Raw genomic sequence first — 21055 nt, forward strand, 5'->3', positions numbered from 1 at the left:
AAAATATGTCAGCAGAACATTTTGGATTCATCAATTCTGACTCCCCCACAGTGTGTCTATACTATATGACCACCCTCACTGTGCCCTTTAAACCAAAACCGGTCTAATGCCAATCAATCTCCCAAATCATTCCCTAATGTTCCCCAATTGCGTGAGTGTGTAGAGAACACCTCCTCTGTAGTAAGAACTGAAGTGTTGGAGAAACATTACACTCAGGGTGCTGTTTAGATGTTCTCTTTTGAAATACTTCTCAATGTTTTTTCTATGTTTCTATGTTCCAAAACTCATTAAGTTGGCAATCAAAATTAAAGTGATGAAACCAGTGCTGAAGTACTGAATGAATATGCCAATTGTACAGTTGGGTTATGGAAAATGATCACCTAACTGTCAGAGGGAAACCATTAGGGTAAGAGAAAGTAATCTTTTTACTTTATTTAATCAATTCTTAGTTTGACAATATCGAAACAAAACTTTCCTTAGGAAATAATGTCCCTCTGACGATTGCAATGGCAAATAAAAAACATATAAAGGAGTGAGAACCCTGTAAGGTAAGTTTTCTTGTGGTTTGTGCAGTGAGACTTGTAGGCGTTGACTCTAATAGAGCTGGAGAGGCCATTTGCAGATTGCAGATTCCCATTTTTCATATGTTTATTTGAGTAATAGTATACTATGGCCAGTGGGAAGAAGTTGGGGTGAATTGTTCTATTCAGCACAAATTGTCCATTAATGTTAAGATCGTTAAGGGAAACAATTTATAAGCCCTAATTGTCACAATGGCTAATAGACAGTGAACAGAGACGAACAGGGCAGCTTCATACCATCATACACAGATGAGGACAATCAGGAAACTTGGCAACACAGGACCAACATGAAACTCCGGTCCGAATCCCGGACCCGGAGTTGCCCCTTCTGGACTGGATCATGACACTAATTAGGATGACGTGATGATGGACGCAAACAACACACTGGGAATGCTAGAAATCTTAGCGCCCTCAGATCAGGTGGTAGTTAAAATGTCTCGCTCAACAGGCCTGCCATTGTTTTATCAGTTTTAGAAAAACAGATTTTACTGCTTGCTTTTTTATTTCTGAATTAAAATGTTTACTTCACAGGCAAAACCAAGCAAATCTCTGCTTAGTCTGGTGCTAATCCAGGCTTGCGATTTTAGGCAGTGGATGTGCTGAGGGGTCTCGCTTCTTATCTGATCTCTTCACAGGGAATAATAAACCTTCCAGTGGCCCTTACCATGCCGTGCCCAATTCTGCTGAATCTGGCATGTTTGCGGGGGTCAGAGACTGATTCTTTGCTGGCTTTAAGAAGACAACTCAGAAATCCCGGGTCCCATGTGAGACAGCCAAGCAACACTGTCAGCATTTACTTTAAATGCCCAGGGACTAGTGGGGAACCACACACAAAACAGCAGAATAACAGACAAAAGTTTATTATTGTCAAAATTATTATATTTTATATTATTCTCATATTTTATGAATTTATATTATATAAAATGCTTTATATTTATTCACTCTCACTTTATGGCCATGTTATGTTAAATTATCCTATTATACTATTGCATATTCAATTGCATTAAGTGAACAGGTGTTTTTGGAAATTTTTTACAATTATGGGCATTTTTGGTATTTTGCAAAAAACCTACATGGGTCATTTATTTTACTTTAGTGCTTAATAATTAACTAAATTAACTAATGAAGTTATTATGTTCCCTCAAAATACCTGCTTATCACATTGCTTCTTTTGAAAAAGGAGAAAAACTGCCGTAAGTGTGCTGTGTAAACTTGTAAGAGCTCCATTATGTGGAATGGTTTCCTTTTTGTGGAGCTGCTGTTCTCCTGATCCCACCTGGCTTCACATGGACTCTCACTTCATACTGGCACATCTCTTCAGCCCACTACACAATCCCAGCACTGTTTCCCTTCACCTCATTTAGGCCTTTACAACACTATATGACTGAAGGTTAGAAGCTGAGTCGGTGACTGTAAAAGTCACCTGTAAAAAGCAGAGGTCTTAAAAGAAAATCAGCAAAAAAACAGCATTTGGGTGTCAGGTAAAAAAAAAAAAAAAAGTGGAATGTTAAAATTACTTAATGTAATTTTACTGTATGCCTGGAACTACCCTACAATTATTCATAATTATAAACTAAAGTAGAAAGGATGTGTTAACACCTGTCAAGTTAGCACCTGTCACCAGTTTTATATCACACTCAAAATTTATATTCAGAACAAAAACATTTTCATGCTATCTTGATATGTTTATTGTCTCTGAGACACTTTTATGCTGTGTAAGATGCAGAAGCACGCAGCGAACGAATCACACACCAGTAAAAAAAAAAAAACGGTAACAATGGACAGATGTTCTTGGACGTGGGACATGCAGCAACCCACAAAGCAATAACCGGGACATCACAGAATGGCATCTGGCAAATGTTTGTTGTTTTTCACATTTTCAGCACTCGGTGTCCACAATCAGCTCTCACGTCTTTCATCGCGCTGAGGATGAGGTTCATTCGGACCAAAAATATGCACAGACCACTCCAGGATCCAACAATTGGATTTGCTCTAATGCTATAAACCTGTGTTCAGGTTTGTTGGGGTATACAGTGTCGCTTGGAATTAAACTGTGGGAATGTTACCCAGGCTACATGCGAACAGCTCTGTGCTGTAATGTGAGCTCCACATGCTGAACAGTTCCCCAAGTGTGTTTGGAGTGTTTATTTTGGGGGTAGTCGGTCCAACCTGAGACGCCGTCACACATCAAAAACAAATTTAAAGAGATGGAGAGGCAGAATACTCTTTCTAAACCGGGCTCCGTAAATGAAAAACTCTTTCTCCTAATAATGCATTATGCGTCACTAAAATACAAAAAAAAAACAGACTCCTGGACCTCCCAGTAAACCTCCCATTAAATGTGAGGAGCAAGGCGGAACAATGGAAAGGGCCTTTTAGAACGAAAAAAAAAGGGGATTTCAGGAAATCTCACATCTGTCTTAGATTTCTGAAGGGGCCGAACATGTTAAACACATACGAATGACAGAGCCTCTCGAGCTCCACCGCAGAAGCAGGTTACCGTCTCTCAGCACTAACGCAACAAAGCTAAATAAATGACGGCCATCTTTCCATAAATCACTCCTCCAGCCTCTCCTGCGTCATGAGGGCCTTAAGGGCTCTGGCAGAATGTCAAGGTTTGTTTTCTGGCTCACACAGAGGCCATGTATGCTGTATCAGGACTTGTTTGGGTGAAAACCTTTTTGAATTTGCCGTCTGTCTTAATTGTTGTCACAGTTACGAGAAGAATTGTTGTTAGAATAAGCGACTTTTACCGAGTAGCCTTCTGCGAGGTGATGGAAAACCCGGCAGCCTGCAGCAGAGTAAGTGTATTTAATCCCAACACGTTCCCGTTGTAGGCATTAAATTAGTGTGCGGCTCTTGAAGCGATGAAGACCTGGGCAGGGGGCGACTACATTCGGCAAATCTGTTTTAGCAGTTACATGGAATGGTACTTCAAACAGCATAGCCGGTGGACTTCCCTAGGAGACTGTGGCTGGAATCAGCACCCTTATCAAAACCATGTGGAACATCCTTTCGATGATTTTCAGATGTTGTGCAAGGCTTCTCGGAAACTCGGTCCAAGTACGCTGCGAGTGCCTGGGCTTTATCACAGCAAATGCATTTAAATGGACCAGAGGCAGCACTGCCCTGGGTTGAAGATGCGGTGTAAATGATTTGGTCGTTCAGTACAATGGGACGTGGTTTCAACTGTGGTGCTCACCATGTTTGCAGGGTTATTTCCAGACTTTTCCTAGGTCACTGAAGGCTTGGATCATCAGACTGGAAAGATGGTCAAAAAAAGTTCAAATAGAACGAAAGCTTAAGTATTAAAACGTGCCTACTGAAACGGCAAATACTTTAAAGCCATGCAACATGTTTTTTTTTTTCTCCCTCGACGCAAAATAGATAACAGCAAAAGTACTGAAAGGTCTACAGCATGAAAGTCTGGAATAGCCTGAAGCTTCATTTCGGAGTGCTAACATAGCACTTCTGTTTTTGTTGGCGTTGCACGCAGAAACCCAGTCACAAGGGGTCTGCAACACTGAATTCTTCTGCTGATGCCGTTTACAAGATAAAGACATCTCCGTGTCATGGTCTCTGATCAAATAACACCGTGTTCTTATTTCTTCACACTCCTTGCCAGGGGAACAGATTTCTCGACCCGAGAACGATCAAATCTGTCATCACAGCACGGGAGCATTTATTACATTCACGTTGGCTCAAAATATACATTACATATCTGAATTCTGTGGATACTGGGCCTCCGGACGGCCTAACTCAGGCGTCCCTTTTGTTGCCAAATTGCCGCCATTTGCCCTTTTGTCATGTACAGTGATTCGGCTCTCCTCTAGCATGACAACGCAAGCACCAGGCTCTTCAGCACAGGCAGTGATAATGAATTAGGCATGGTGTGTGGCTGACAAGAGATTCGCAGCCATGAGCGCTAGCCCCTTCACTACAGCCCTCTCCGGGGTCAGACAGGGTCAGCGCAGGGCTGGTAGGCTGCGAGGCTTCGGGCTCTACACGAGGCTCTTTTCCCATGACTGATGAAAGAATCCAGGGCCTATCCTGGTGGTGGATCTCCCAGCAGGAGATGTTTCATTTGGGGGGGGGAGGGGGTGAGGTGTCAAGGCTGTCCAGGACCTTGATTTACTCCAGCCCCAACCATAGGTATAATTGACTGCCTTGTCACCCATATGTGGGGGCTTAGCTTCAAAAAAGAACAAAGCAATTGCCTGTTCATTGCAACCCCAGCATGTATCTGGTAGGTCACGGCTGTCACTGACTGAGGTTAAATTGTTGTGCCTAATATTCTCTACTTACTTAGAACAACTTGGCCAGTCCTTAGCAATGAAAGTGGCAACTACAAATTTAACAGCTACTCAATTGGTAACAGCTACTAGTTATCACATTTCTTTGGGGTTCAAGAAATTTAAGAAGTTTTCATTTTTGTTTCATGCATGAGCATGACAAACCTGCAGTGGGTGCTCATAATGTGTCACAATGCAAGGAAAGTGGCATACAGAACTTAACCTATATAATCCTGGGGATCTGTATCATAGTCATCTGTATCATCTGTACATGTCTTTGGCCAAGTTGACTTCGGTTCTCTGAAATCGGGATTTAACAAACATGGCCAGGAACCTCATCAAAGGGAAACTTCCTCCCCCTGGTAATAATTCCTAATGGGGTATAAACCATCCAGATAATTTGATGGCTCTGCTTTTGTACTTGTTCCAATTCCGTCTTGGGCTAGATGAGAAGAGATTTGAAAGCATAAAAGCATTAGTGGTTTGGTCACAGATATTCACAGAAAGCTAATGCATGAGTTTTTGCTGCTGTTCCCCTCAATGCTCTCTCAGTGTAATGTTGAGTTTCCAAAGATTGTGGCTGGTGTCACAGGACTGCCAAATGTCACAGCTTTACAGCCTTCTAATTTAGATACTAAAATGGATTAAATTCAAGATGGATTAAATTAGGCTAATTTATTAAATATAATTAATTATTGCAAATCATGTCCAATCAAACAGTAGATTGGACCTGATTTGGAAAGACACACACCCATCTATATATGGTCCCACAGTTGACAGTTCATGTGAGAGCACAAACCAAGCATGAAGTAAAAAAAAAAAAAATGTTTGGAGACCTCTGAGACATGATTCTTTAGGCGTAAATCAGGGGAAGGTTACAGAAGAAAAAAACTGCTGCTTTGAAGGTCCCAAAGAGCACAGTGGCCTCCATCTTCCACAAGCGGAAAAAGTGATGCGCTGTGAAGATGTAACGCCAAGGCAGCCCTGGACCAGACAGGTGCTGCCAGTCACAGACACACAGGGGATGGGTGATTAGAACCCTTTATATGATGGTTCCTGCGTTAATGTGGACTGCATTGTGCACACCTTCTGTTTCCTTTCAGTCCCTGACAACCGCCACACACCTCCGGGTTTGTTTCTGTTTCCTTTGTCCCTTCTGGCCCTGGTGCCATGTTTGTTAGTGTTTATAATAAAATCCCTTCCTTCGGAACATGTCACTCCTCTGTGCCTCCTTTCCCCCTGAGTCTCCAGGTGAGCTGTACATCATCCAAGTCTATTCACATGTTATAAATGCTTATAAGCTGATAACTTGTAAGCTGATAAATGAACATTTATTTCAGAAAAAAAACATTGTAAATATGCTGAAATAAACACATAAATACATAATCCAGTTTCCTTCACACTCTGCTTAGCTGTAATATTGCTTGTGACATGATGTAGTCCTTGAGAAGATGTTATACTCAGATAGCCCGGGATACATGGGTTTCTAATGTGTAGATATTATGTAAGATAAGCAGGTATGTCAGGTATAATATATATAAAATCAATTCATAAAATAGTGTGCGTATGTAACTATATATGACTTACACAATCAACCCTGATTTCAACTAATGTGAAAAAAATAAAATCCCATTGTTTTTTCAAAGAGTGACTTGCATTATGCCCATATGTCTGTTATGTCCAACAGTCATTCCAATCGTGTGGGGAAGCACACACACACACACACACACAAGCACACACACTCAGTAAAACATACCCAACCCCCAGCCCTATGCAAGGTAATGAAAGTAGTGACTGATTTTGTACATGTTGCCAAAACCTAAGCCTCACCTTCTGCTAACAGCCAGGCGTCAGAGAAAAAGAAAACTAATTTGAAGCAATTCTTTGCTGAAAATGAAAGGGTTGTGTTTACACAGCATGTGGTTTTGCAGATAGACAGGTACTGTACATAATTGCCAGCTCACCAGAGTTCCCCCTTGTAAAACATAACTGTGTAATGATTAATAGAATGGATACGGCTACTTGCTTTTCGATGACGGATTTGCCTATGTAAGCAACATTTAAAGATGCCATTTATTAAGCAATGGTCAAAAATCCAAATATTATCTTGTTCATCATTGTTAAGTCTATGGAAACAATATGTTTCAATATGTCTAAAAGGTTCTTTTCATTTAAATGCTCTAGTACACAGAGTTAATATTGTGGAAAACTGTTAGATACATTTTTTAAGTCGCTCCATTATGGTTAGTGCCATAACTCTGCATAAACCTTCCCTAAAGAAACCCACAAAATTAACACTTAACACTGATACAATTTGACCTTTTGGTGATATTGCACTGTTCTGTGGGTTCATAGGACATAAACTGCTCACCTCATAACTTTGGTTTGGTTATGGTTGATGAAAACTAGAAAAGTGTAAAAAAAACACTATAGCAGCAAAACATCAAAATTATGCTTAGGTGAAATTATTATATGCTTAGGTGAAAATATGAATATATTGGTAGGATTTAGAGCCCTAAAGTACTATAATAGATATGGGGCTTGTTTGCTAGAAAACAGATATAAACAGAGTTTAATATGGAAGGAGCCCATGGTGATGCCTGACAGCTCTCACGCATCCTAAGGTCTCATTCTGGACAATTTCATCCCACGCCATCAAATCAGATACCTAATTGTTTTGAAAAGAAAAAACACTGAGCGCAACCAAGTCCAACATGCAGACTGATTTTCTGCACTTTTATTAAAGGATTCTGATTGGTGAACTAGTGAATCAGACATTCCCGAACTACCATGGCTTAAACAATGCATTAAAAACTTTTTAAACGTTTATAAGACAAATTAGCATCAGAACCACATTTTGGTTGCAGCACAGGAAAAGCAAAAGCGTATCATATCACGATAGGAACCGGGAGGCACATTCGCCAAAATGTCTCTGGCGGCTGGAGAGGCTGGGGTGTTCAGAGGCCTTGAGGGGAAGGTGCGTCGGGGAGACGTGAGGCAGACGTTGAAGAGAAAGGTAAAGTCTTCACAATGGCTTGGGTGAACAGGAAATGGGCCGGTGATAGGATCCAGATCAGATGAGGGGCAGGCAGAAGAGGCATCAGGGTTCAGGCGAGGGTCAGAGAACATTACACTCCAAAAAAATTATTTTTTTTGGGATTCGCATCCAAATTCAATTTATTACACCTATTTCCACACATCTGATCATGAAGGCAAATAGGACCCTTCTATACAGCAGGCAAGGGCAAATCCGAGAGAAGTGTCAAAAACCAAAAAGGATCACTACTGAAGAGTGGCGAGGAGCTAAGGCTGTGGCTGGATGTTTATAGCGGATGTCTTCTTCATCCTCGCCCGCTTCCGGGCAGTCGGGTACTCTGCAGGTGGGGCGTTCACCCGGGGGTTGTGACAGAACATCGCTGTGCATGTATATTTTACTGCTCAAGTCGGCAATTGAACTGCTATTACAGCAAAACTGCGTTCTCCTGTACACAGTCACGTTGCCGGAACATTGGCTCAACACAACGCAACGCGGAGCGTGAATCCTGGCAGTGGGGGCAGGGGTTCAAGAGGTCCAGCATGCTAATTCCAGACCTCTGATTCATTTTCTTCTGGTGCAATGTATTAAAAAACAAAGAACTTTAACTTAAATCAGGAGGCATGTAATAAAAAAGCGAGACTTTCCACACGTCTGACCACTGTGAACTGCATCTTCAAGAGACTAGAGAAACAGGGGCAAAACCCTCCTGGAGAGTAACCTCTTTCCCAGTGCGGTGTTACTGTTTACTGGGGGAAGAGCAGAAAATATTTTGGTTTTTTTTTTTTTGAGCAGCTGAAAACACCTTGGCACCACACAGAGCAAAGGCCAGCCTCCAAACTAGTGTAGACAGTGAGATCATTTGCAGCCTCCTACAGTGAACGAGCACGCACACACACAATCCCTTAATTTACTAACTGCAAATGACCCCACTGGCACCTGAATTCGTTCCCTCGCTGCAATGAAAGTGAGGCAAGTTGCCCCCCCGGATCATTAACGCGCACCCAGAAATGCCCCCGCTGCACACAGCAAGCTGCTTTTCTTGCTGGTTTTTCTGGGAAAAACCCAGACTCCCTCTCTGCCGCTACACGCTGCACCAGCCATTTCAAGTGGCCAGGCAATCATCCATCAGGCATTGTCAGAGTAATTAGAAGTGCAGACTCCTCAGCATGCTGCAACTTGGTGACGAACGCTCAATCGAAAGCAGCAAAAACCCAAGTTCTCAGTTACGTAACAAATTTGGGGACTGGTTCCACATAGAACAAAAACCTACAGGAAGAGGAGAAAACAGAGGAGCAATGGGCGAAAGAAAATGGTGAAGACCCTCTCTCTGGGAAGCCTGTTTGCATGGGGGACATTTCAGTTCGGCACACATACGCTAAATTGGACATGACCCCTGATCTCAGCAACACCTTGTCCAATCGCAACAGGACCACTTGCTGAGAGACCTTGAGCCTCCCGGATCACATTTTGCACGAGCATACGACTGCTCCTGCCAGTCATTCAAACTGAGACACAATCGAAGTTGACAACTAAATCATTCTTTTGTTGCATGTAAAATTGCAATTGCATTTTTAGGTTTGTATGTGTGTGTGTGTGTGTGTCTGCTCAGAGCTTGAGGCAAAGATTCCTGAAGGTTATAACTGCCAAACTGAAAAGAAAAACAATCTCTGCATCAGGAATATGGCTGTAAAAAACTTTGGAATATGTGCCATGTTTTCTGCCTGTGAGCCATGTCTTTCGCCTGTTTCCTGTTTTTTTATTTGTTTGTTTGTTTATTTATTTATTTCTCCTTTCCCTTCACAGCATTGTCAACTTTTCAACTTCATAATGGCCAATAAAGTCAAGGGAAAATATTTTATCTACAATAAATCTACATTAATTCTGAAGGTAGGTCTTTAGCATTCATTCTAAGATCAATAGATTGTGAAACTTAATTGTAACATAATGCTATGCATGTGTCGGTGTGTGTGTGTATATACACAAAAAAAATGATCACACATTCAATTCATCACAGACAGATGATCAGTCTGCACCACTCTATCATAAATACATCTAGGAATGAAGCATAGTTGTGTTTCTCCGTGATTAATGCCTGGTCTTTTGAGTCTGTAATGATGTTTTGATAGTATCACATGGTAATTTTCGAACCCCACATAAGCATTGCAGGGTCGAGCCACATGTGCGACAGTGTTTGTGAAATATGGTTTGGTGAAAGTGCGGGGTGGCCGCCTGTTCAATCTCACGTTCTGCGCCGAGCCGTCCAGATGATGCCTGCAGAGTCACCTCCCAGCCGAGCACACGGCCAAACAGATGCCAGGCTTTATTTACCCACAAGCCCCTATCGGCCATTCTTGGGGTCAGCTAAGGTCACTTGGCAAGCCAGTCGGCTTAGTTTAAACACCAGATGCTGTTTTTTTTTTATTATCCTAGCTGTAAAGGGCTAAAAATGGTATTGCTTGTCACAATTCTTCACAAAGCAATATTGGGCGTACCAAAAAAGCTAAATCAATAAGAAGCCATCTCATTATGCTCATGCTGGGTGGAGGTGGGTGTTCCTGTCATTGCGCCGCCCTGATTCCTCGGTATAGATGAGTGTTTGCGTGCACGTTATTGTGTATTTTTCTGTTGTCTTTTCCCTAACAAGAGGACAAAACCCAGACTCTCACATGTCTGCACATTAAAGAGATTCCTCCAGCAGGGCTCCTTCGACAGGCACACCATAAGGCCCACCACGGAAGCGCGTTCGTGGGCCAGGGATTGGGGCTTGAGGTTTCTGGAAGGTGCAAGTGCTGGAAAGAAGTCGATATCCCGACATGTTTTAGATACGTGCAGAGAGTTTTGCTTACAAAGTAAATTTGGACAACACACTGACCTGCAGTTGACCAATTATTGTGAATTTTCTACAGCACTGGGCAAAATGATAATATAATATAGTGGTGCTTTGACATATTCTTGCCATGGACTAGTCACAATCTAACACTTGAATGATTCAGATATAAGATTTAACAAGTTAGAGTAAAATGCCTTTAACCATCAATTGTACAATTGTTGGTAATTTGATAGATTTTTTTTTCTAGTTGTGTGTTGTGTGTGTTTGTGAACAAAGTTTACTGACAAGGGAGATCAGAGACCCACAATACACAAAGGTTCCCAGAATAATTACATTTACATACAGGATCCATTGTGGTTTTGTCTGTAGCCACTACTTCATTTTCACCTTTTACAGGCTGCAATAATTATTTTAAATATATAATTAGGTCCAGTGTGCATCAAGGCCAAAATAAAATCCCCAGAATATTCCACCAAAAAATGTAAAACATTCAGGTGTGGTGGGTGACACACTCACCTATGAACCAGAAGACCCAGGTTCAGATCCCACTTACTACCATTGTGTCCCTGAGCAAGACACTTAACCCTAAATTGCTCCAGGGGGGGACTGTCCCTGTAACTACTGATTGAAAGTCGCTCTGGATAAGGGCGTCTGGTAAATGCCATAAATGTAAATATCCAAGTTCAATGTTTGTCTGTTTTACTGAGTGTTGTTAATATAAATTTCAGCAATGACTTGAATCTTGCATGTTTATCAAGCTGTACAGCTAACAGAGACACTTGAAGTAAATGAGCAATGGTTAAAATGTCATGGTAGCCTTAGCACGGGAAAGGGGGAAGAAACGGTAGGAAGCTTTTCTCCATATGACCAGATGGCCTGAGGTTAAACTCACACAGAGGTCTGTAGCAGCACAGCGCCTTGGTCGGTTTCAGCGTGAAGCCATCATTTCAGGCTCGGACGTGACAAGACGCAGAGGTGAAAGATCATGGCCATTCGGAAGTGTTCAGCGTGCTTACTGGTGCCCGAGAAACTTTAACGCCACAGCTTTATGTCTTCAAGACAGCTTTGGACGTTTAATAGCAATCCCTCTCTAAGTTTTATGCTCACCCCTCAGCCAGACTTTGAAGAGAAATCAGGAGGCTGTCAAAGGAGATAAGCATAAACGGAAGACCGAGGGCCAGAGAATGAGCATGTGGTTTGAATTGGGACTTTAAACCTTGGCCATTTGCAGTAGGAATAACAATGATTTTGTAAGCCACTTCATACAAACAGATTATTACCTCGTAGACAGTTTGGCCTTAAAGTTGTGAAGGAATTCAGGTATTTGAATTGATTTTTTTTTATGCCAGATCATAATAATAGGGTGGTAGTAGCCTAGTGGGTAACACACTCGACTATGAACCAGAAGACCCAGGTTCAAATCCCGCTTACTACCATTGTGTCCCTGAGCAAGACACTTAACCCTAAGTTGCTCCAGGGGGGGACTGTCCTTGTAACTACTGATTGTGAGTTGCTCTGAATAAGAGTGTCTGATAGATGCTGTAAATGTAAATGTAAATTATGTATTAGTTCAGGTGCATGTAAATTTTTTTATTCCATTTGCAGGGGCATGTTATGTTTATTCTAATGAAAACAGGCACACACAGTCCTACAGTCCAGCACTTGGTATTTCTAAGGTCTCAATGCACTCATGCTGAGTCAATTATGGACGGAAATATAAAGCAAAGGGGCGTTTCATAAATTATACTGCACATGAGTAATCTATATGACTCTCTGGAACGTTAATTACATTAATAAGTTAGCCAAATGTCAGGGAGCCAGGGGAGGAATTGACACTAACAAGCTCATTAATGTTAGAGGTTCTTTTGCAGTTCTCCATGCCCTCTGTACTTCCCACAATGAAGAACACGTAGCCTACAAGGAGGTTCTGCTTATTAAATATCAATTTATTACCATTATGCATTTCCATTAGTCAGAACCGTGTGATATTTAATTATATTAGATATTTTACTTTCCTTTATATGTAAATAGACTTTAAATGTTTAGCAAAGATGTAGCTCCATAATTTCAGGTTCATAAATGTCATTTGACGTGGCATTATATTTAGAAAGCATGGTCCATTAATAAGCGGTTCAGCATCATGGCTCAGCACTGCACTGTGGAATGTACTATCCAATGGCCAATCACGTGCAGTAATGTACACACCTCAAGTGTCATGCCCTCATTTACCTGAAAAGAAAAGGAATAGTACTTTGATGTGTATCGCATAAAAGCCCAGTCGAGCTTTTACACCATCGAGGCTCAAAAGGCCCGTTCCACGCTGCAAGGGGAGCTTTACTGACGCTGGAGGAGTCGATTCCTCAAAGGGAACCCGTGGGGTTTGCATTTCACCCCCAGCTGGAGGAAACATGCATTCTCTAATTGCTTGTGACAGTGTTCTGACCTGTGAGTCCCAATAAAAAAAAAAAAAGTAAAAAGCCAGGGGAAGAAGTGAACAAAAGAAAGCCAGAAGAAAGGAAAAGGCAGATGCGGGGCAGAGGCAGCAAGCTGTGCCTTCTTCTGCAGGAGAATAATGAGAACCTGGTGCAGGCCTATTCAATATTACGGACATGTAACGTCAGAGATCAGACGTGTACAGGACTGAGACAATTTTTTTTTATTTACAATAAATTCTATGGCCAATGTGTTTTTTTTTTTACATTAAGAAATAATACTGTGATACCATTCACTGTAAATGACTACAAGTTTTATCCGCAGGGGTGAAAGAATAACAGGAAATACATTCTCATGTCAGCTTCTGGCAAACTTCAATGAAATATTAAATGATGAAATAAATGCATATTTTGTAATTGCAAATCAAGCAAAGGAATATCCTGCCGGTGGCATTTTTTTCTTCAGCCCTGACGTGCAATTCATCTCTCGGGCTGAACGATGAATGGGCTTTTCACTGCGTCCAGCACTCTGGAAAGCCTCTCTAGCCACCACTGCAAAGTGCTTTCTAACGAGACAGGGAGGGTGAAGAAGACCACGGACACATTGGTTTTCCTGTTTGTTGTGTCTGGAGAGCCACTTTGGACCGCGGGAAACTGCCACTTCACTACAGCCTCACTGCATGACTCTGTGGAGGCCTGCAGGGGAGGAATCCTACTCGCTAAGCTGGCCTTAATGAGAGCACATGCGCATCCAAACCTCGGGGTGTCTTTACACGGGCCCGCATGAAATCTGAGCCGTGACAGCGCCGTGCTCCTAGCCGGAAACTTTGGAGGATTTCGAGTGCACCATTGGTTCCAGCAGGATATTTCAAACAGTTCCTATATACTAAACAGCTCATATAAATGATTACCAATAATTTTTTTTAGATATTAAAATATTATCTAATTGGTTGCTTATAAATGAGCAGGGGGGGATATGTGATTTTCCCTTCGTGGAATGTGTCTAATCCAGTTTGTGTGTTTTATTAGTGGGAGTGAATGCTATAACTCTGTATTTATATAGATGTTAACCCATTCATTTGTGGTTGATGACTGTTGCTTCAACCCTTCCATGCCTGAAGCGTGTGAAATCTTTACAGTAGTTCTGGTGCGGTTTTGCACGGAATGACAAAAAGTGTGTGTGCGCGCTTTTCACATGCTGATGCGTTGTAGCGCCCGAATGCAGAAATGTGATGCAGATTTTCACGGGAAAAAAAATATAATACTTACTCTGGTTTCTGCAGATCCTTGACTTATTTGAATAGAGCCAGTGGGGCTGGCATATTTCTTTCAGACTTTTTCATTCGAAATTTAGACATGGCAGGATTATTTTCTGCAGGATGCATGTGATGTATGAGGAAGAGTGAACGTAAGTCACAGGAAAGGAAAACAGTTGTCCTGTGAATTCTCTCTGGGGAATTTCATCTTTTCTAATGGCAGCACATTGACGTGCGGCATGAAAGCTTTGCCAACAATATGGCCGTTGTAATTTTTAGGCTTCGGCCCAATAAAAGTCACAAGGAATCCTTCCTGCTACAACTTCCCCCCCTACACCTTAAAAAGTAACAGTAACTTACATTTAATGATTAACAGATGTTTCTCTGCTGATAGGAGGTGACGCATGACATAAGCTTAAGAGACGGATCTGTTGTCATCCTGTAACCCACCGCCGCCACGTCAAACTTCACAGAGCCAGGCCTCATACTAACGTTTCCCCACAACTCGGGTCAAATTTAGGCTGCTGACCCAGAATTAAGCAGACATTGTGAGTGTGAATGATGTCAAGAGACGAGGATTTCAGAGAATGCGCTTGGTGACCTCCATGATGGCTGATGGGGGGAAAAAGAGGCTGATTGTCAGTCCTGACAAGAACCACTCTGCCGCCAGTAGGACTGAATGAGGTCTTATAGAAGGTGATGAATAGGACAGGAACCAGCCCCTCGACACAAGGAGGAGGTTGAGTTTCACTCCAGGACTCCTTCTAAATCCCTTACACACACACACACACACACACACACATTTTACCAACAGGGACCAACTAAAGAAAAGGCCCCAGGATTTAGCCTTAATGATGACAAATGATTGTGTCCAGAAACAAATGAAAGTAAGAGGCCTTTATTGTCCAGCTCTGTCTCTCAGCCTGTCGGAAAGATTATGGTATATACAGTATTTCTACATTTACAGCATTTATCAGACGTCCTTGTCCAGAGCGACTTACAATCAGTAGTTACAGGGACAGTCCCCCCATGGAGACACTCAGGGTTAAGCGTCTTGCTCAGGGACACAATGGTAGTAAGTGGGCTCTGGGTCTTCTGGTTCACAGGCGAGCGTGGTGCCCACTAGGCTACTACCACCACCTATTTCTGTCTCCGTGCTGGGGATTAGGCCTATTAAAATCCCTTCGCCTCCTTGGTTCATGTGATGTAATGAAGCATGACGTTAAAAGGAACAGGTAGAACGCTTGAACGTGTGTGTGTTGTGTGTGTGTGTGTGTGTGTGTTGTGTGTGTGTGTGTGGTGTGTGTGTGTGGTGTGTGTGTGTGTGTGTGTGTGTGTGTTGGTGTGTGTGTTGTGTGTTGTGTGTGTGTGTTGTGTGTGTGTGTGTGGTGTGTGGTGTGTGTGTGTGTGTGTGTGTTGGTGTGGTGTGTGTGTGTGTGTGTGTGTGTGTGTGTGTGTGTGTGTGTGTGTGTGTGTGTGTTGTGTGTGTATGTGGTGTATGTGTGTGTTGTGTGTGTGTGTGTTGTGTGTGTGTGTGTGTGTGTGTGTATAATAAGCCAGGTTTAATGGGAATGTGGTAGGGACGGCAGCGGCTTGTTCCAGTGCGCCGCGGGCCGCCCGCCGTCCTGATCCTGACGGATTAGTGTTAAAAGCGCATTAACTACCCCGCAACCACTTTATAGCCCGCGGAGCTGAACTATAATTCGAACACGGAGGACGCGATTGTAGTCTCAGCCTTGGTTCTTACTTCCTATTCGAAAAGCCCATAATTATCGGTTGGATATCGAACCGCTAAGTTCAGTCGGCCGCACTACATCTTTTACGTGGCAGCATGTTGAATACGTACCTGGCGTATGATTTATACGGCAGTAAACTACACAAACTATATGTTATACATTTTCATTATCGTTTAGACATTCGACACTTAACAATTAAATGCATTAACGCTTCCGATTTGCATTTTGACGCAAGTAAAAATAGTCCCTCCTTCGCGACTGTTACCGATGGCGCATTGATATTTTAATCGCACAAAGCCGGAAGCAATTTGCAAATATGTCTACATTAGGCTACATTATATAAGAAGAATGTTATTATTGTTGTTGTTATTGTTGTTATAGAAACTATAGAATTAGTTTACGGTCGCACATTTCTTCGACGTTCACCTGACACCTCGCGGTGGAAGCCGCTCCGACGGGGGCCAATCGCGGGGCTTCGCCGCCGGACTCCGCCCCGGCCGCGCCGCGAGAAAAGCCCGGGCGCGCAGCTCTCCCCGGCCGAGCGGCGGTCACTCTTCCGCCATGAGGTGCGCCGTGCTGTCGCTGGTCTGGGCCGTGGCCCTGCCCGCCTGCGTGGGAGCGGTCCACGGGATGTACGCGTTCGGCCAGCCCGAGCTGTTCCAGCGCAGGCGCAGCTGCAAGGCCATCCCCAACAACCTGCAGCTCTGCCACGACATCGAGTACGCCGAGATGCGCCTGCCGAACCTGCTCGGACACGAGACCATGAACGAGGTGCTGCAGCAGGCCGCCTCCTGGATCCCCCTGGTGCAGAAGCGCTGCCACCCGGACACCCGCAAGTTCCTCTGCTCGCTCTTCGCCCCGGTGTGCCTGGACGACCTGGACGAGCCCATCCAGCCCTGCAGGTCCCTGTGCGAGAGCGTCAAGCGGGGCTGCGCGCCCGTCATGGCCGCGTTCGGGTACCCGTGGCCCGAGATGCTGGACTGCGAGCGCTTCCCTCTCGACAACGACCTGTGCATCCCCCCGGCGGGCGTGGGCTTCGCGCCCGCCACCAGAGAAGGTACCGCCGCGGTCGCGATGCGCGTTGCGTGGGGAGAGTTTGGGGGATCTTCACCGGCGGCCGACCTGTTGTTCACTTTGTCTGCAGTGCCCAGGGTGTGCGACGCCTGCAAAGAGAAGGCGGAGGACGACAACGAGATCGTGGACAACCTCTGCAAGAACGACTTTGGTAATGAGCCCCAGACTAGATGATCTGTTTTAGATTTGTGGCTGGACGCTTTCTGGTGGTGGAACCCAAGCCATGTCGCATTAAAGATCTGTAGAGTAGACATATGTATTCGTGAATGCTTATATCTGAATGTTCTGATCGGGTTCTCCCGCACTGCCCCTTGCAGCTCTGAAAATGAAAGTCAAGGAGATCTCCTACATGAACGGCGACACCAAGATCGTGCCGGAGACCAAGAGCAAGACCATCTACAAGATGAACGGGGTGACGGAACGCGACCTGAGGAAGACGGTGCTGTGGCTGAAGGACGGCCTGCAGTGCGTCTGCGACGAGATGAGCGACATCAATGCCACCTACCTCGTCATGGGCCAGAAGCAGGACGGCAACCTGGTCATCACCTCGCTGAAACGCTGGCAGAGGGGCCAGCGGGAGTTCAAGCGGATCTCGCGCAGCATCCGCAAGCTGCAGTGCTAGGAGGACCGATTCGGTGTCCATGCCGACTACTTTCTCCGTGCCTTTCTTTCTTTTCCTTCCGGCAGAGTACAGACCTCGCTTCTTCACGCCATTCCCTGCCCAGAGCTGAAACGGCACAGGGCTCTGCTCCCGAGTGACAACAAGTAAACCTACGCAGGTCCTGCCATGCTTAGAGAACCGATGAAATTGCGGCGCTCGTGTCTGTTCTCATTTCATTTCATGCACCGTGTAATGGCCCTTAAATAAAAAATTAGGTTCAATTTCTGCCCGTTTTTTTTTTTTTTTTTTACACCAGCACATTGAGAAATAGCTGGCTATGTTCTCAATCGTCTTAATATGAAAACTAGCTCGGGCATTTGTGTGCTATACGATAAAACTCATATCGTGACACATCTAATCATCTAAATTCACGAACAGCTGGTATTTATGTTTCTTGTGTTCTTTTATGCCTTTTGTATACTTGAGCCTCAATGCTGCACTGTTTTAGTATTTCCTTGTCATGAAACTAGAAGGATGTTTGTGCTTCCAGACTCCTTGTTTAATGACTATATTGTATTGGTATGAATGTGTGGTGGCGGCGGTGGTCGAAATGAACTCACAGAGGCCATGTACTATTCGCTTGCTGGTCTGACCCCAAAAAAATGTACTTTCTTCGTATGTGTATTCATTGTATAATTTGCGTTTGGTTCATTTAACCGCCAGTCATTGCGGAACTGCAGCATGTTTGTGGGTTATTATGTGCTTCTCTGTAAATATCTATTTTATTCTTGTACATAGTTTTTGAAGACAGCAAACTGAAAGTCAGAAGTGTTAATGATTAATGTCATAGCTTGAAATGTATAGTTAGGGCTTGGAGCCAATGACTTACGGCTATCTTTGACATCTTATGACATTCTTATTATCGCGTATTAAAAACTAAAAAAAAGTGATTTCCATGCATTGTTGAGCAAAAGTGTCTGCTGCCAATCTTTCACATATGGACACCAAGCAGAGATGCAGGTATTTTTGAAACTTGCGTCACTAAATGATCCAAATAAATCATACCTATATATTAGAAAACTGATATGCATTGATATATTTTCCGATCAGAGTTCTGTTGTGGTGGGTAGTAGTCAGCGTGCCCATTTAAGAAATGTTCGTATAACCATGGTAAGTGTTATTTAATTGATATAAGATGCAGAGGCTTCACTACATCTACTTCCTGTAAACGACTGAACAATGAGGCTTCGGTTCATTAATATGAATTAAAAGGTTGATACAGGGGTCACATAAGAATGAAAAAGTTGGAAACTGGCGGTACTTGGCAGATGATGTGCGGGCACACAATGCTACAGACGTTTATTATTAATGAAGCATGAATAATTCGTGTAAAATCTATTTATTTACTTTGGAACAGACAGACTTTAAAACTCCGGGAGGTGTGGATATAATTACTGCTGGCCAAAAGGGAAAATTCCAGCATTACAACAATCCAGAGCGCTCTTCGAATTTATGAAACAAGAATATAATAAAATAACCAGTGATTGACCTCAACTGGCCATTTCAGCGTCTAGTTCTCAGTCCAGTTGGGGAAAGAGCGGAAGGAATGATGAAAAGCGTGAGATTCGAAGACCCCACGGCGGTTTTGGAAGAGCGGTGTAAAGCGTGTGCCCAGGAAATGTTACAGCCACATGACTGGAAGCACTTTGCAGATGTAATGCTTGACAGACTGGAAGGTGCTATGGTGATGAATATAACATTTACTTCTATTTGTTAAAATCACTAAAGCAAATCCCAAACAGACTGTGCATCAGACATTAGACGCCGGGTTAAGTACATTAGATTTGACCCGTGGCTTACTGGTGAAAGACCAAATTGTCTCAAGAAGCAAGTATGTAAGTAAATAAATATGTGCCAAAAGACCCGTTTCCATAAAGGGTTGACAAGAATTTTAGCGCCCAGTAAAGGGGCAGTGGTGGCCTGGCGATTAAGGAAGCCCTTATTACACCTCGCACTGCACCTCGTATACTCCGAGCCTCCAGTACTGCTCGCCTGGTCCCTCCATCTCTGAAGGTAAAAGGAAGACATTCATCTAGACTCCTCTCCTCGGTGGTGGAATGAACTTCCCCTTGAGGTCAGAACAGCCAAATGCTGTAAATGTAAATGTAAATGGAAGGTCGCCGGTTCGAATCCTGATCCGGCGAGGTGCCACTGAGGTGCCACTGAGCAAAGCACCGTCCCCACACACTGCTCCCCGGGTGCCTGTCACGGCTGCCCACTGCTCACTAAGGGTGATGGGTTAAAAGCAGAGGACACATTTCACTGTGTGCACTGTGTGCTGTGCTGCAGTGTTTCACAATGACAATCACTTCACTTTACTTAAAGTGACAGGGAAAAAAAGTTTTATTTAACCTTTAACTAATTGGCCAGGTATTGTATCCCATGTAGATGATGCACTGATTTCATTTATTTGTGTCATTTTATTCCTAGAGATTCACAGTCGAGAATAAATCTGGATGCAGTAAAAACAAAGGTATGTAAATATATACATAATTCAGAAACAGGAATGAGTATACATCTATGGACGTAAAGACTAGTCAGGAGTCAGAAATAATAGCAATTTAGAAATAACTTTTAATATGGATGGTAAAGCTAAGATTTTCATCCATTATTTTATTTTTTTAATTATTACCATTGGCTAATGCATGCATTTCTCTCAAGCGGGAAATACTCACCGACGCTGATTTTAAAATTTCACCTGTTTATTTTTTATAACCATTTTTAATTACGTCCACCCTGGAGGTTCTTTATTGCCCGTTTGTCATATTTGCGCAGCATTTTAAGCCCGTGTATGGACTGTAATGTTTAAAAAATTTGCTCTCGGTCTCTATCGCCCCCTACTGCCCACCGACGGAATGTATGAAAAGCCAGACAGTCTTTAACACATTCGCAGTATTTAAATTTATGTATTTTCCGAAAGCAGAGAAAGTATGTATGATATCAAATATAAAGTATTAAAGCGTAAAATAGCTAAAGAAAAAAAACTCGAATTGCGAACAGGTAGAAGAATCGTTTTTGCTCCAGACTGGAATTTATAGTTAGGATAGTCAGGATAATTAACGCTGATTTCGAACGAGATTTTAGAAATGAAGAATAAATGCGGACGACCGGAGGCGAAGCGGCGCTACCGTCACTGTACAGTAGTCGGCACTGAGC

At 43.2% G+C, this 21055-nt stretch overlaps 1 protein-coding gene and 1 long non-coding RNA gene across 2 annotated transcripts; both read left to right on the forward strand.

Annotated features, from left to right (window-relative positions):
* The first annotated feature begins 3241 nt into the window (after positions 1–3241).
* LOC114788574 (uncharacterized) lies at positions 3242–16573 on the forward strand. Its single transcript, XR_003749552.1, has 3 exons — positions 3242–3382; positions 9714–9797; positions 16546–16573. It is a non-coding gene; the product is annotated as an uncharacterized LOC114788574 (long non-coding RNA).
* Positions 16574–16650: 77 nt separating this feature from the next.
* sfrp2 (secreted frizzled-related protein 2) lies at positions 16651–18919 on the forward strand. The gene is made up of 3 exons (XM_028977257.1): positions 16651–17221; positions 17309–17389; positions 17556–18919. Exons 1-3 carry the CDS (start codon positions 16726–16728, stop codon positions 17858–17860), a joined length of 882 nt encoding a protein of 293 aa, XP_028833090.1. The 5' UTR covers positions 16651–16725; the 3' UTR covers positions 17861–18919.
* Positions 18920–21055: the final 2136 nt, after the last annotated feature.

This window comes from Denticeps clupeoides, chromosome 4, assembly GCF_900700375.1.
Source record: "Denticeps clupeoides chromosome 4, fDenClu1.1, whole genome shotgun sequence".
Taxonomy (NCBI): domain Eukaryota; kingdom Metazoa; phylum Chordata; class Actinopteri; order Clupeiformes; family Denticipitidae; genus Denticeps; species Denticeps clupeoides.